This window comes from Pleurodeles waltl, chromosome 12 (genome assembly GCF_031143425.1).
Source record: "Pleurodeles waltl isolate 20211129_DDA chromosome 12, aPleWal1.hap1.20221129, whole genome shotgun sequence".
NCBI lineage: Eukaryota > Metazoa > Chordata > Amphibia > Caudata > Salamandridae > Pleurodeles > Pleurodeles waltl.
The window spans coordinates 365,653,813-365,670,142 of NC_090451.1; the positions used below are offsets into that span (position 1 = coordinate 365,653,813).

Sequence of the window (16,330 nt, forward strand, 5' to 3'; positions counted from 1 at the left end):
AAATTGTTTTGCATGAAGCCCAACATGCTAATGCTAATCAGTGGCTAGATGAGATGTCCATCTTAACTGACGTAACTGACGTGACTGACATGGTGCTATGCTGAACTAAGACCTTTAGGAGGTTCTATGTATTTGATTTGTTATCTTCATATGATTATCTTATACTTGTGATCTTTGCATTGATGAAAACTTATCATAGTCGCCGTTTTGTGATAATGTTCTTTGCTTCTTGGTTTTGAGATTAATACATTTGCTATTAGATTGTAATCAATAGGGAATAAAGTTCACAAAACTTTAATAAGGTGTGGTTATTCATGACTGAAAGGTCATGGTTGCGTTGAAGATTTATTAATGTCTAAAGTGAAATATATTGTGGTAATATCTGTTAACAATATTATTGACATATGGTTTGATGTATTGATCAGTTGTCTCGTCTTACGGTGTCTCACCACTGGGTCCAAAGATTCATCGGCCTGAAACGAGTCCCGATGTGTATAAATTAACATAGACGGACGCATTACCAGAAGGAAGAATCTCCTCCTGCTTCGAATTCCGAGTTAGAAGATGCTAGAAGACCAGTTTGTCATCCTTGGCGGAAGTGGACAACCGGCGTTAAGTTTTGGTGTTAACATTCACCATCTCTCTGGAGGTGATTTCTTTCGCGACATGGACCAAGGCCTTTGAAGAAAAGAAATGTCCATCGGACAAAAAGGCTTTAACGGGTGCAAGTCAGTTTCCAATATTGTCATATGGAGTGTGGTGCACAGGTTTTAGAGTCAGTTAGGGTCAGACTAGCTAGGGATACACACCACCAGTAGTTGTGTACTTCAATAAAAGACTGAAAACTACTGCCTGCAGTTAAATAATACGGCTTCAAAACTTACACTTGATGAAACTGTGCTTTGCAACATCAACCCATTTACCAAAAATATTTCAAAAAGGCATCGCTTGTCAACTAAAGGATCACATTATAAAAGCCAGCTTCTTCAGTACATTTCAGTCTGGATCGTGACATTGCCATAGACTAGAGTCAGCTACTCTGCAGGCGGTTTATGACATCCTGGGGACAAGTGATGGTTGGACACTACCGCCCTGGTCTCAGCACCTTTGGTTAATGTGGGGCATGAAGAACTCCTGCTCATATTTTAATCTCATATCTGAATGAATGTGAAAGGTCCAGAATCGTTTTCAATGTTTGTCACAAGAAGATTACAATGTGGCCAGGTGGGAACTCCCAGATGCAACCCCCCCCCCCCCCAACCCTCGTCAGTTCATTCTGGAGCCTATCCTTTCAAACACCCTCTTCAGCCTATGAAGGGAGCTCTTGCGAGATCTAAGATCTAGAAACCAAGGGCATTGTGTCCATCCATCACGATGCAGATAACATCATACTCTACCTGCCCGGGTCATCACAGGACGGTCTGCTCCACCTACACAACCGTTTCTCAGCAAGCTGAATGGCTAAGACGAGTCTGAAATACAATACAAGCAAGACTGCGTCTGTTCGATTTTTCTGTAGTAAAGATAAAAGTTTACTTCGGTTTTGGTTTTCCAGTCTGGCAAAAAAGTGTTTTTACCTTTTTAAATGTCTAGTCTGCCCGATCGTTATGGCTCTGTTTAGATTTCCTCCTGGTGATGCAGGCAGATGTTTCTAAGAACACAGAGACTGAGATGCTGTTCGTATGAAATTCTCTCTACTAAGACAAATAAACCTTTTCTCCTTGAAGCAACATTCAGATTCAGCACTGCAGTACAATCTTTTATGCTTTCTCACATTGACTGTGGCACTGTTGTTTTATTTGACCTTCCTAAATGTGTTCTCTCACTTACAGCTACTGGGCGCTGTGGCTTATCTAGGCCATTAGTGAATTTGAACATATTACACTCTTAAATCTCTCTACTGGCTTCCATTAGAAGCGCATATTCAGTTAAACTGTGCCTGCCTTATTTATAAGACCTTACCGCTGCAACAACCAACCTATCTAGCAGCAAAAGATCAGAGCGCTGGAGGGCAGCGGGCTACTTGCAGTAAGTCGCTTGGCCGCCGTGGTTTGGTCAATGTTAAATAAATCTCACACTTCTACCCATGCATTTGAGTTGCTACCTCCAAGCTTTTGATTTTTTTCTTCCCACTGAACATGGCTTCAACACTTTTAGGGGCAGATTTAGCAGCAACCGCAGTGTCACTTTTCGTGGCTTTCCGTGGCGCTAACCACTGCTCCATATTTACAAGGAGGTGCAACGCCACTTTTTTGTGGCGTTATACCTTTTTGTAAATATGGGCCCTTCTGACGCAGTTTTCTGTGTCAGAGGGCATGCAATGGGTGTTGCAGTGGGTGTCCCACGCAACACCCATTGCTTTTGATGCTGTCTCAGATTTACGGGTAGTCATAAACCTAAGGCAGCGCCGAAAACTAACTGGGTGGTGTTAGCATGGCAGAACGAGGAGGAATGCTTTTATTCCTCCTCGTTTTTTGCTTTTTCAATGAGTGCTGCATTCTGCAGCACACATAGAAGAAGCAAAATGCCATGGATGATTATTTATGTGTCCCTTCCTGCACTTAAACAATCATTCCGAAATGACGCTTTGGTACCTCTATGTGTGCTGCATTTTGTAGCACCCATAGAATTGCCAAATCGCCATGACAGATTGTTTATGTGCAGGTAGGGGTACTTTTCTGCACCTAAACAATCTATCCCCTCAACGCAGACATGCAGCTTAATTTAGTGCCAGTGCAGGGAGAAATGCAGGCCTGCGCTGTATTTTTGTAAATACAGTGCATCCCTGTGTTTCAAAAGTGGCGCAGTGCAGCGCTGCTATTTTTGGTGCAGCACCACACTGCGCCACTTTGGCTTAAATCAGGGCCTTAGTCTTCAGAAAATGTATGTGGGCTTTGTGCCAAGCACAGCACAGTGCTGGATTTTTCCCTGTCTCTGCTACCTGTGGGGAAGGAAACAACAAACACAGGGGAGGGTTACAGAAACTGATCCTGGCTTCACATCTGGGTCGTGGCACGCTCCTTCCTAAAAAAAGAACACTTCAGGTTCACAATGGCACTATTCTTTCAACGAAAAAAAGGTTCCCACTGGAGGTTGGGGAAGAGCGATTGGAGCGATTGTTTCATCATGGGATAATAACTGGCTTAGGGTGTGCATCTGTGATTTTGCTATAATGGTCTGCTGCATTGGGTAAGAGCTCAAGACTTTCTTCTTTCAATCAAACATGCCAACGTTTTAGAACAAGAAAGTGGGAGATATTGAAAAAGGAGTCGGGGGAATGTGTTTTCTCCATTGACTTCTATTGAAACAGAGGAAATTTCAGGTGGGAGACAGCTAAAATAAAGCACTTTTTGCCATCAGAATTCAGGAGTCTCCTGTCTGAATCTGGTCTGTTGCAGTGTTGGACTGGGACAAAAAAATAGGCCCAGGCACCAAAATAAATGTAGTCCCCATTAGCAAATCAGATAGCTAAAAAAGCTGCCCACATTTGCAAATTAGCCAGTTTGGAACTTGTAAAGACATGCTGTATGGGTATTTTGTAAGGTATGGGAGTCTGCATGCATGTGTTTGTCGTAGGCAATGTCTGTGGTAATATCAGGGAACCAAACAGTAGAATACCAGCCCACCAGACCATAAAACAGGCCCATCAACTGTCAAAAGTCTGGCCCACACACTGATCTGTCAACTACCCAGTTAGCCATAACGTGATTTGCTTATAGGTAATTCCAACCCTGGTCTGTTGACATGTATGTTAAATGCTGGTGTCATTAGTTAATGGCATGCTTTACTATAGGGACTTCAGAGTTTTGCAATTGCCTTTAGAATAGATTGTAACAACGTGTATTGTTTAATTTGGTAAGCAGATAAGCAGACATACACCTAGGCAGACACTTAGGCAGACTGTCATATAGGCTGAGTAGGTCTTACCGCTTTGGTCACTGAGATGAACCGGTCAAAGCTGATGAGGACGATGTTGAAGACTGAGGCTGTACAGAGCAGGTAGTCCATCACCAGCCAGACTTTACACAAGCCCTTCCCGAACCTCCAGTACCCAGTCAGCACATAAGGGATGTAGAGAGGGATGCAGAAGCCACCTGAGGGAGCAGAGAAAAGAGCTCAGAGCAGCCAGGATAGTGTTAAGCGAATGGATTAGTGACCATTGGACAGAAGGTTGCACACCTGCTCTAAACACCCATTCAGAGCACCCATGCAGCAGGCAAAGGAGGGAAAATTTACTATCCAATTCTAGAATGTATAAAACAAGATCTCTCCCTACAGAAAAATACATAAGGAAGTTATGATGCTAGGTTCTCTACATGCAGTGTACTGATGGGTTCTTCAAGAATGGTAGAGGTAGCATGTCTGAGGATGAAGAGGTTTGTATATCTGTAGTGACAGGAGGTGTGTCCATGACACCATCTGAGTTGAGGACTCATGTGATAAACAGTGCCTGTAGGAGACCAATGAGGTGAACACCTGCAGGGAACAGACTTGGTATGTTCAAAGTAAGAAATTCTGGAAGTTTCTGAGAGTTGAGAGTGCACAGTTCTTGGTGTAGGAGAATGTGAGAAGAGAACATCCAATGGTGTCAGACTCTTGCTCTGTGCCCACGAGAAAGGTCTTTAGAACAGATTGCACTTCCTGAGGTCTGTAGAATGGTCAGAGTTCCTCAAGAAGGTGGAGAAGATCCAGGATAAGTTAGCACTAGGTTGAATTGACCAATGGTGGGCAAAGTCCCTGTGACTTTCTTGGTGCATGTTTGTTAGAAAAATGGGTTGTTGGTTGACTGAGGTGTAAGCCCTGGTCAAGCAGCAACCACAGTCCTAGTCAGGGTAAGGCAATCAACCCCTAAATGAACCTGTGCTCACCCTCTGTTAGCTTGGCACAGAGCAATCAAGCTTAGCTTAGAGTCAGTGTGTAAAGTATTTGTGCAACACTTCAAACAGTAAAACAGTGCAACCACCACACAAAAAGATTCCACACCAGGTTAGACAAATAGAGCACAATTTATAAATAAAATACGATCAAAACAACAAACATCCAATAAATAGAACTGGAGACATTGAATTTCAAAGTTTTAAGTAAAAATAGCGCCAGGAAGCGAGAAGCACTATTGGACATATCTGGTCGTGCTGGGCAAGGGATGAAGTCAAAAGCTCAGGTTGACCAAGATGGAGAATGGGCCGGCTACTGGGACCCAGTTTAGGCCTATTGAACCAAAGTAACTTGAATCCTAGTAGCGGACGGTTATGTGGATCCACATCAAAACTGTGTCATGCAACCAAAGGGATGCGTCAATTCTGAGATGCTGTGAGGCTACTGTGCATGGTCCTGTTGAGTCAACATTGAAGATTCTGTCGACGGGGCTTGTGATGCAAAGGCTGTTGTCCAGGATGCATTGCGCAGTCAAGGAGATACATCAGTTCCTATGAGTGGTGAAGTTGTGATGCAGTTTCAGCATTGTCATTGAGGCTGACGTCAATGGGAGATGCATGGAACTAGTGCCAGGAAAAGCATCACAAACTCATGATGCGGGATGCAGCAGCGATGCAATTCTTTTGCAACAGTTGTGATGCTTCATTTCTGCTGAAGGCTGCGGTGCTCAGCCAAGGAGATGCTTTGATTCAACTCGGGATGTGTCGCTCAGCAGAGGATGCATTGGTTTTGCTGAGAATACACCTCAGGCCCACCTCCAAGAATCCAGGATTGCGATGGAACCACTTGGCAGAGTAGACTCACAGATGGCAGAGTCTAGGTGAAGACGCAGGGTAGTTGGAAGTCTTTTATGTTCCTGAGACTTCAGATCAGGGGGCCAGCCAACTACCCCTTAGAGTCCCTCTGGGTTCTGGGTTCAAGTGATGCAGGGCTTGTCTTTCTCACCCAGGCAGGGGGCAGCAGGCAGCAGGTCAGCAGAGCAAAGCAGGAGTCCAGCAAAGCAGCAGTCCAGCAGAATGGCAGTCCTTCATCAGCACAGCAGTCCTTCTTCCTGGCTGAGTATCCACAGATCTAGAAGTGTACTGAAGTGGTGGTGCCTTTAAAGTTGGGGAGACTTCAAAGACAGGCCTTTCTTTCCTGCCCTGGCTCCAGACTCACTACAGAGGGGTATGCAGTCCCCTGTGTGTGTTGACAGGACACAGCATATTCAGGTATAAGTAAGGCTGGCTCCAGCACCTCCCTTCCTTCCTGCCAGAAAGGCCCATCAAGTCACACCTAAACTCCCATTGTGTTTTACTGTCGAGGGGGAATACACAAAGGCCAGCTTTTAATCACACCAGAAATGTGATCAGAGAAAGACGGCAGGCACCAAATAGCTAAGGTAAGAAAATTCTAACTTGTAAAAGTGGCATTTTCAGAATTGCAATTTAAAACCTGACTTCACCATTATAGAATTGTGATTTCAGAGAGCCCAAACTTGAAGAATGATCTCTTCCCATTTAGAAATTAAGCTTATAAATTGTAATAAGGCAACTCCAATGTTATACTGTGGAAGCGATAGGCCTTGCAGTAGTGAAAAACAAATTTAAGGTTTTTCACTACCAGGACCTGTTATTCTTAAATGCATGTGTCCCACTTTTAAAATACGTTGCACCCTACCCTCTGGGCTGTCCAGGGCCAACTCTAGGGGTGACTTATATGTATTATAAAGGAAGGTTTGTGTCTGGCAAAATATTTATTATGCCAGGTCGATGTGGCAGTGTAAAATTGCAGAAACAGGCTCTGCATTGGCAGACCTGAGACATGGTTAAAGGTCTACTTAAGAGGGTGGCACAATCAGTGCTGAATGTCCACTAGTAGCATTTAATTTACAGGCCTGGGGTACACATAGTACCTCTTTACTAGGGACTTATAAGTAAATAAAATACGGTAATTGGGGTTAAGCCAATTTTAACATGCTTTATTGAGAGAGCACAAGCACTTTAGCACTGGTTAGCAGTACTGCATCACAGGACCAGCTTTCAGGCCTTCTCCTTGCTCTTCCAAATCATCCTCCTTACCCTCTGGTCCTTTGTTGCTGCCAGAAAAAGGTGAACTTCCCCTAAGACCCTCAGAGCTTTCTGAGGCCCTAACTTGCTGGCGCCTTTTATGGTGCCCATTCCTAACAGATCTCCATAAGCTCAGCCACTGTGTATCTCTACAAGTTAGTGAGCTCAAATTCCATTCTTGCAGGTATGGTCACACACAGTCAGGTAGGAGGTTCTTGTACAGCCAGGACTTGTCACCCCAGGGGGACTACAGGTGATGCGGGGGTACAGCGATTCTGGCCCAGTGGGATGTGGCGGTCGAAGAGCCAGGTCTTGAACTGCCTTCTGATAGTCTCCAGAGCAGGTAGACCATTACCAGCTAGTAGGATGAGAGTAAATTTGCAAAAAAGCGAAAAAGGACAATCAAGATGGAATTTTAAATTCAAATTGGTCTTAGATGTGGCTTGGTAGTGTTCACCAAGTTACTGTATGGCACTGCACAAACACAAGTTCTTATCCCACCACTGACACCAATGTTAGAAATTGGGTTGTTGGTTGACAGAGGTGTAAGCCCTGGTCAAGTAGCAACCACAATCCTAGTCAGGGCAAGGTGCAAGCAAACCCTATTTTTTAATAACTTTTTTATTAAACAAGTATTCAGTGTTCCACACATGGCATTAGCAAGGTGATAGTAAAATTGACATTACAGGATTCACAGTGGCAGTCCATTCAGTGGACGTGACCGTGTCAGGGTGGATGCAGTAGTACATCTACATTGAAATCCCAATTCAAGTTGTATGGCCCATGCCCCCCTAGTCTTGGTCTCCTTAGGTCATGCAATTTCTCCATATCTTATCCCGTTGTTTTGGACAGCCCTTACTTTGGTACACCCCGTGTTCCACGTGCTGTTACCAGTCTAGATCCGCTTTCCAATCCTTCACCCTAGGTGGTCTGTCTGCACCCAAGACCTGTGCTATGTTATGCTTGGCTACTCCAACTGCCAGGTTTAGCCTGATTCTCTGGTTCCTTCTCATTTATTTGTAGTAAGAGCCAGCTGGCCTCCAGTGGGAATGCGAGGCAGTCACCCGGGTCATTATCTCTGTTATACTCCTCCAGTAATTCTGGATAGATGGGCAGTACCACAATGTGATAGAACGTTCCCACTTGGCCACACCTTCTAACACAGAGGTCTGACGCACCCCTCCCTAGTTCGCACATAAGTTCTGGAGTAGTACAATCTGGGCAATATTCTCAGCTGGACAAGTCAAAACCATGATCGGATTGCCACCTGGGACTCTGCACCACCTCCACTCATTGTCCTCTATGAGTCCAAGGTTGACCTCCCAAGATCTCCGCAGGGCTCCCAGAGAGTCGGGAGAATTGTTCATCAGTTTCCTATACGTCAGGAGATTGCCTTTTCTGGCATGGGGTCCAGGAGAAAGTGATACTCTAGTGGCATGGACTTGGGCAGCTGCTCCCCTGCTGTAATGTGACGTCGCAGGGCATGCCCCACTTGCAAGTGTTGGTAGTGGGAGATATATGCTTGGTCTCTCCAGATGGCTCCCAGGTAGTCAATCCCGATAAGGCTCCACCCAGAAAATCCCAGCAGCCCCCCAGACCTCCTTCAACAAATCCCTATCCCACAGTGGAGTTTTCTCAGTCAGCTTTCCCACCCAGCCCAGAAATGTATTTGCCTCCTGTCCTTTGTATCACCACCTGGGTGTGGGTTGATAGGGTTCTTTATATTCCTCTCCTATACAATAGAGGCAGGTAATCCCGACCTCCATTGCCTCCTTGTCAACCCTATAAACTGGCTCTGTCAAGTCAGCTTAAGCCCAGTCATTCACAACTATCATGTGCATTGCCCAGTAGTATTTGAGCACATTGGGGACCACCAGTCCACCCTCATATACACCCCCTTTTCAACTTGCAGAGAGCTATTCTGGAGCTGCCACCATCTCAGCGGAGCTGATGGAACTCATGATTCACCTTTTGATAGAAGTCATGGGTAATTTTGTAGGGAATATTTTGTAGAATGTAGAGATGTCGAGGGAGGGTCCTCATCTTAAAGAGGATGACCCTGCCCATCAAAGAGAGCGGAAGCGTCACCAGTGGGCCACATCTCCATGAAGGTGATCCAGGTGGGGATAGAGAAATTCCAGAGGGTCTCGTGTCACATGGATGCCCAAGTAGTGGAATCCATCCCTTACAACCTGGGCTACACATCGTAACAGCAGGCAGAGAACCACCCCCCCGAGAGGGGGAAGATGGGGGACTTGTCCCAGTTGATCTTATAGCCAGCATAGTTCCTGAAAATGTGGAAAATGTGTAGGAACCTGTCGACTGTGAGACATGGCTGTGTGGCGTAAAGCAGGATGTCCTCTATGTACAGCAAACTACATTCCTCCCAGTCCTCTCCCCCAGTGATTCCCCAGACAAGAGGGTTCTGGCAAACCCATGCGGCAAGAGGTTTCAGTGCCAGTGCAAGGATCTTCGGGGATAACGGACAGCCCTGCCTCGCCCCCCAAATGGAGGGCAAGTGGTCAAGATATGGCATTAATGACTTTGGCTAGCGGGTCCTGATAAAATAACCTGACCTATCCACAGGAGCTGGCACCAAACCCCAGCCTAGCGAGGACTTCGAAAAGATAGGGCCATTCTACATTATGAAAGGCTATTTTGGTGTCCAAGGAAAGTACAACGGAGGGTTCTTGTTGCTGGACCGCTGTCAGATGTAACACCCCGTATAGGCGCATCAGATTTAACAGAGTTCCTCTATGGGGCATAATGTTGGATTGATCTGTGCATATCATCATTGTGATCACCTTCTGCAGATGAGATGTGAGTGCTTTGGCAAGCACCTTTGTCTCAACATTGAGAAGAGATATGGGTTGGTACAATCCACACTCATTTGGGGGCTTACCTTTCTTTGTGATCACCACTATTGTGGCTATTCATTGGTCCTCTAGCAACTTACCCTCCTCCCTGGCTGATCTAAACATGTCCAACATGGGACACGCCACCTTGTCAACAATGGATTTATATGATTCCACAGGTAAGCTGTTTGGCCCGGCTGCCTTCCCTGACTGTAGGTCTCTAATGGCTCTTCGAATTTCGTCCATCATAAGGTCTTGCTCGAGGGTCTGTCTGTCTTCCTCCATCAGGACGTGGAGGGAAATGTCCTTCAGTAGATCGGAGCACTCGTAACTTGATCTAGTAGTCTGGGGGGCATTCAGATCTTCATAGTAAGCCACCAATGCATCAGCAATGGCAGCCCATGTGCTGTGGGCAGTCCCCATATTGTCGTGGATTTCTAGCACCCAATTCCATTTCTTGTCCCATTTTTCCAGTGAGGCAATTAACATGCCCACTTTGTCACCTATGGCATAGAGGTGACGCTGAGTCGCCAAAGCATAAGCGTGAGCCCTTTGTTTAACCAATTCCCTTAGCTCTTGCTGCTCGAGGTGGAGGTGGAGGTGGAGCTGAAGCCGTTGTCCTGTGTTATCCTTCCCCCCTTTTGGACAGAGGTACCAAGAATTAGGATTTTGCGCTATAGCGCCTCTATTTGGAGTTTGTCCTCCCTTTTTCTCCCCCCAGCCAGAGCCTGAAGGTGGCCACGTATCTTCACCTTGAAGGCCTCCCAAAGGACACAGGGAGTGGTCACCGTGCTTCTGTTTTCCAGGACGTTTTGTTCTGTCTTGTCTCTGATGTTGTCTCTAGAAGTCTGGTCCCTGAGAAGTCATGGATCAAGATGTGGAGGCATCTGGGTCACTCCTCGGTATCCAACCAGGCAAACCTCCACTAGGAGTGATTAGAGATGCCCCAAACCCTGTGATTGGTGCCTTAAAATTGTGGAGAAGGGTAGTGAAGGTATAATCTAATCAGAAGCAACTCCCATGGGCCAACGACAAGTGTGTTAAATGGCATTTGTTTGGGTTATGTGCTCTCCATAAGTCAGTCCCAATGCATCCTTGAAGGCCGTGAGGAGGCCAGTGTTCCCATTGTTAGTTAGTACTGTAGGAAAGTACCATCTTGCCTGGCATGTTACCCCCATTTTTCACTGTATATATGTTGTTTTAGTTGTATGTGTCACTGGGACCCTGGTAACCCAGGGCCCCAGTGCTCATAAGTGTGCCTGAATGTGTTACCTGTGTAGTGACTAACTGTCTCACTGAGGCTCTGCTAATCAGAACCTCAGTGGTTATGCTCTCTCATTTCTTTCCAAATTGTCACTGACAGGCTAGTGACCATTTTTACCAATTTACATTGGCTTACTGGAACACCCTTAAAATTCCCTAGTATATGGTACTGAGGTACCCAGGGTATTGGGGTTCCAGGAGATCCCTATGGGCTGCAGCATTTCTTTTGCCACCCATAGGGAGCTCTGACAAATCTTACACAGGCCTGCCACTGCAGCCTGAGTGAAATAACGTCCACGTTATTTCACAGCCATTTTACACTGCACTTAAGTAACTTATAAGTCACCTATATGTCTAACCTTTACCTGGTAAAGGTTAGGTGCAAAGTTACTTAGTGTGAGGGCACCCTGGCACTAGCCAAGGTGCCCCCACATTGTTCAGAGCCAATTCACTGAACTTTGTGAGTGCGGGGACACCATTACACGCGTGCACTACATATAGGTCACTACCTATATGTAGCTTCACCATGGTAACTCCGAATATGGCCATGTAACATGTCTATGATCATGGAATTGCCCCCTCTATGCCATCCTGGCATTGTTGGTACAATTCCATGATCCCAGTGGTCTGTAGCACAGACCCTGGTACTGCCATACTGCCCTTCCTGGGGTTTCCCTGCAGCTGCTGCTGCTGCCAACCCCTCAGACAGGCAGCTGCCCTCCTGGGGCCCAGCCAGGCCTGGCCCAGGATGGCAGAACAAAGAACTTCCTCTGAGAGAGGGTGTGACACCCTCTCCCTTTGGAAAATGGTGTGAAGGCAGGGGAGGAGTAGCCTCCCCCAGCCTCTGGAAATGCTTTGTTGGGCACAGATGTGCCCAATTCTGCATAAGCCAGTCTACACCGGTTCAGGGACCCCTTAGCCCCTGCTCTGGCGCGAAACTGGACAAAGGAAAGGGGAGTGACCACTCCCCTGACCTGCACCTCCCCTGGGAGGTGTCCAGAGCTCCTCCAGTGTGCTCCAGACCTCTGCCATCTTGGAAACAGAGGTGCTGCTGGCACACTGGACTGCTCTGAGTGGCCAGTGCCACCAGGTGACGTCAGAGGCTCCTTGTGATAGGCTCCTTCAGGTGTTAGTAGCCTTTCCTCTCTCCTAGGTAGCCAAACCCTCTTTTCTGGCTATTTAGGGTCTCTGTCTCTGGGGAAACTTCAGATAACGAATGCATGAGCTCAGCCGAGTTCCTCTGCATCTCCCTCTTCACCTTCTGATAAGGAATCGACCGCTGACCGCGCTGGAAGCCTGCAAACCTGCAACATAGTAGCAAAGACGACTACTGCAACTCTGTAACGCTGATCCTGCCGCCTTCTCGACTGTTTTCCTGCTTGTGCATGCTGTGGGGGTAGTCTGCCTCCTCTCTGCACCAGAAGCTCCGAAGAAATCTCCCGTGGGTCGACGGAATCTTCCCCCTGCAACCGCAGGCACCAAAAAGCTGCATCTCCGGTCCCTTGGGTCTCCTCTCAGCACGACGAGCGAGGTCCCTCGAATCCAGCGACACCGTCCAAGTGACTCCCACAGTCCAGTGACTCTTCAGCCCGAGTTTGGTGGAGGTAAGTCCTTGCCTCACCTCGCTGGGCTGCATTGCTGGGAACCGCGACTTTGCAAGCTTCTCCGGCCCCTGTGCACTTCCGGCGGAAATCCTTCGTGCACAGCCAAACCTGGGTCCACGGCACTCTAACCTGCATTGCACGACTTTCTAAGTTGGTCTCCGGCGACGTGGGACTCCTTTGTGCAACTTCGGCGAGCACCGTTTCACGCATCCTTGTAGTGCCTGTTTCTGGCACTTCTCCGGGTGCTACCTGCTTCAGTGAGGGCTCCTTGTCTTGCTCGACGTCCCCTCTCTCTGCAGGTCCAATTTGCGACCTCCTGGTCCCTCCTGGGCCCCAGCAGCGTCCAAAAACGCCAAACGCACGATTTGCGTGTAGCAAGGCTTGTTGGCGTCCATCCGGCGGGAAAACACTTCTGCACGACTCTCCAAGGCGTGGGGGATCCATCCTCCAAAGGGGAAGTCTCTAGCCCTTGTCGTTCCTGCAGTATTCACAGTTCTTCAGCCTAGTAAGAGCTTCTTTGCACCAACCGCTGGCATTTCTTGGGCATCTGCCCATCTCCGAGCTGCTTGTGACTTTTGGACTTGGTCCCCTTGTTCCACAGGTACTCTCAGTCAGGAATCCATCGTTGTTGCATTGCTGATTTGTGTTTTCCTTGCATTTTCCCCCTAACACGACTATTTTGTCCTTAGGGGAACTTTGGTGCACTTGGCACTCACTTTTTAGGGTCTTGGGGAGGGTTATTTTTCTAACTCTCACTATTTTCTGATAGTCCCAGCGACCCTCTACAAGGTCACATAGGTTTGGGGTCCATTCGTGGTTCACATTCCACTTTTGGAGTATATGGTTTGTGTTGCCCCTATCCCTATGTTTCCCCATTGCATCCTATTGTAACTATACATTGTTTGCACTGTTTTCTAAGACTATACTGCATATTTTTGCTATTGTGTATATATATCTTGTGTATATTTCCTATCCTCTCACTGAGGGTACACTCTAAGATACTTTGGCATATTGTCATAAAAATAAAGTACCTTTATTTTTAGTATAACTGTGTATTGTGTTTTCTTATGATATTGTGCATATGACACTAAGTGGTACTGTAGTAGCTTCACACGTCTCCTAGTTCAGCCTGAGCTGCTTTGCTAAGCTACCATTATCTATCAGCCTAAGCTGCTAGACACCCTATACACTAATAAGGGATAACTGGGCCTGGTGCAAGGTGCAAGTACCCCTTGGTACTCACTACAAGCCAGTCCAGCCTCCTACATTGGTTGTGCAGCGGTGGGATAAGTGCTTTGAGACTACTTACCACTCTTGTCATTGTACTTTTCATAAGAGAAAAATATACAAAACAAGGTCAGTGTATATACACATAGCCAAAAAGTTTTGCATTTCCTCTTTTCACTCTTTTCTAAGTGCTGAAAAGTACTTCTAAACTTTCAAAAAGTTCTTAAAAGTTTAAAAAGTTTTTTCTGTCTTTCCAAAAAGTTCTGAAAACTTTTTTCTCTTTGTCTATCACTTTAACTCTCTCTAAAAAATGTCTGGCACAGGCCAAAAAGTTGAACTGTCCAAACTTGCATATGATCACCTTAGCTGGAAAGGAGCAAGGAGTCTCTGCATAGAGAGAGGTTTGAGTGTAGGGAAGAATCCTTCCTTAGAACTGTTAATTAATATGCTTAGAGTACAGGATAAGGCCATAAGTGCCCAATCTGTAGAAAAAGTAGCTAATGGTTCTCAATCTGATCCAGGGACTCCCCCAGGAAAAGGTTCAGGAAAGAAACTTCTCAGCCTGCCCATTACTAGACAGTCTAGCATAGTTGGTACAGAGGTTGAATCACATCATACTGATGATGTGCTCTCACATTATACTGGTAGCCAAGCTGTTAGGGTGCCCTCTGTAAGGGACAGGTCTCCTTCTGTTCATTCCCATCATACCTCTGTATCTAGAAATGTCCCTCCCACCCACCCTGATGACAGATTGTTAGAAAGGGAGCTCAATAGATTGAGAGTGGAGCAAACCAGACTGAAGCTCAAGAAGCAACAGCTGGATTTGGATAGACAGTCTTTAGAAATAGAGAGGGAAAGACAGAAGATGGGTTTAGATACCCATGGTGGCAGCAGCAGTATTCCCCATAGTCATCCTGCAAAAGAGCATGATTCCAGGAATCTGCATAAGATAGTTCCCCCTTACAAGGAGGGGGATGACATTAACAAGTGGTTTGCTGCACTTGAGAGGGCCTGTGCTGTACAGGATGTCCCTCAAAAGCAGTGGGCTGCTGTCCTATGGCTATCATTTACTGGAAAAGGTAGGGATAGGCTCCTTACTGTAAAAGAAAATGATGCTAACAATTTCCAAGTTCTTAAGAATGCACTCCTGGATGGTTATGGCTTAACCACTGAACAGTACAGGATAAAGTTCAGAGATACCAAAAAGGAGTCTTCACAAGACTGGGTTGATTTCATTGACCAGGCAGTGAAGGCCTTGGAGGGGTGGTTACATGGCAGTAAAGTTACTGATTATGACAGCCTGTATAACCTGATCCTGAGAGAGCATATTCTTAATAATTGTGTGTCTGATTTGTTGCACCAGTACTTGGTGGACTCTGATCTGACCTCTCCCCAAGAATTGGGAAAGAAGGCAGACAAATGGGTCAGAACAAGAGTGAACAGAAAAGTTCATACAGGGGGTGACAAAGATGGCAACAAAAAGAAGGATGGTAAGTCTTCTGACAAGGGTGGGGACAAATCTAAAAATGAGTCTTCATCAGGCCCACAAAAACACTCTGGTGGGGGTGGTGGGCCCAAATCCTCCTTTAATCAGAACAAGGAAAAGAAACCATGGTGCTATTTATGTAAGATAAAAGGCCATTGGACAACAGATCCCAGTTGTCCAAAGAAAGGCACCACAGCTCCTACCACTACAACCCCTACTGCTACACCTAGTGTCCCTACTAATAGCAGTGGTGGTGGGAGCAAACCTACTAATAGCCAATCCAAGGGAGTAGCTGGGCTCACTTTTGGTAATTTAGTTGGGGTTGGTCTGATTAGGGAGACCACAGAGGCTACTTTAGTCTCTGAAGGGGCTATTGACTTAGCCACTTTGGTTGCTTGCCCCCATAACTTGGAGAAGTACAAGCAACTAACCCTAATAAATGGTGTTGAGGTCCAGGCCTACAGGGACACAGGTGCCAGTGTCACAATGGTGATTGAGAAACTGGTGCACCCTGAACAACACATACTTGGACACCAGTACCAAGTAACCGATGCTCACAACATAACACAAAGCCACCCCATGGCTGTTGTAAATCTCAACTGGGGGGGGGTATCTGGTCCAAAGAAAGTTGTGGTAGCTTCAGATTTACCTGTAGACTGTCTATTAGGGAACGATTTGGAGACATCAGCTTGGTCAGATGTGGAGTTGGAGGCCCATGCAGCAATGCTGGGCATCCCAGGGCATATTTTTGCTTTAACAAGGGCTCAGGCCAAAAAGCAAAAAGGACAGGGAAGCTTGGATCCTGGAACAATGGACCAAGTGCTCCCTAAAGCTAGGGCTAGTAGAAGCAAACCACTTCCTACTATCCCTCCCTCTACAGTGGATTCTACTTCTGAGGAAGAAGAATTCCCT

The 16,330-nt window shown here is 46.5% G+C and overlaps 1 protein-coding gene across 2 annotated transcripts in view; it reads right to left on the minus strand.

The window, feature by feature from the left end:
• HRH3 (histamine receptor H3) overlaps positions 1-16,330 on the minus strand; it is an 89,962-nt gene that overhangs the window by 42,088 nt on the left and 31,544 nt on the right. For both annotated transcript variants that reach the window (XR_011199752.1, XM_069215727.1), the window contains exon 2: positions 3,928-4,094. Coding sequence is in view for 1 of the 2 variants with exons in the window: in XM_069215727.1 (XP_069071828.1) it covers positions 3,928-4,094 (167 nt within the window). In the remaining variant the exon portion in view is untranslated. The remainder of the gene's footprint in view (positions 1-3,927; positions 4,095-16,330) is intronic.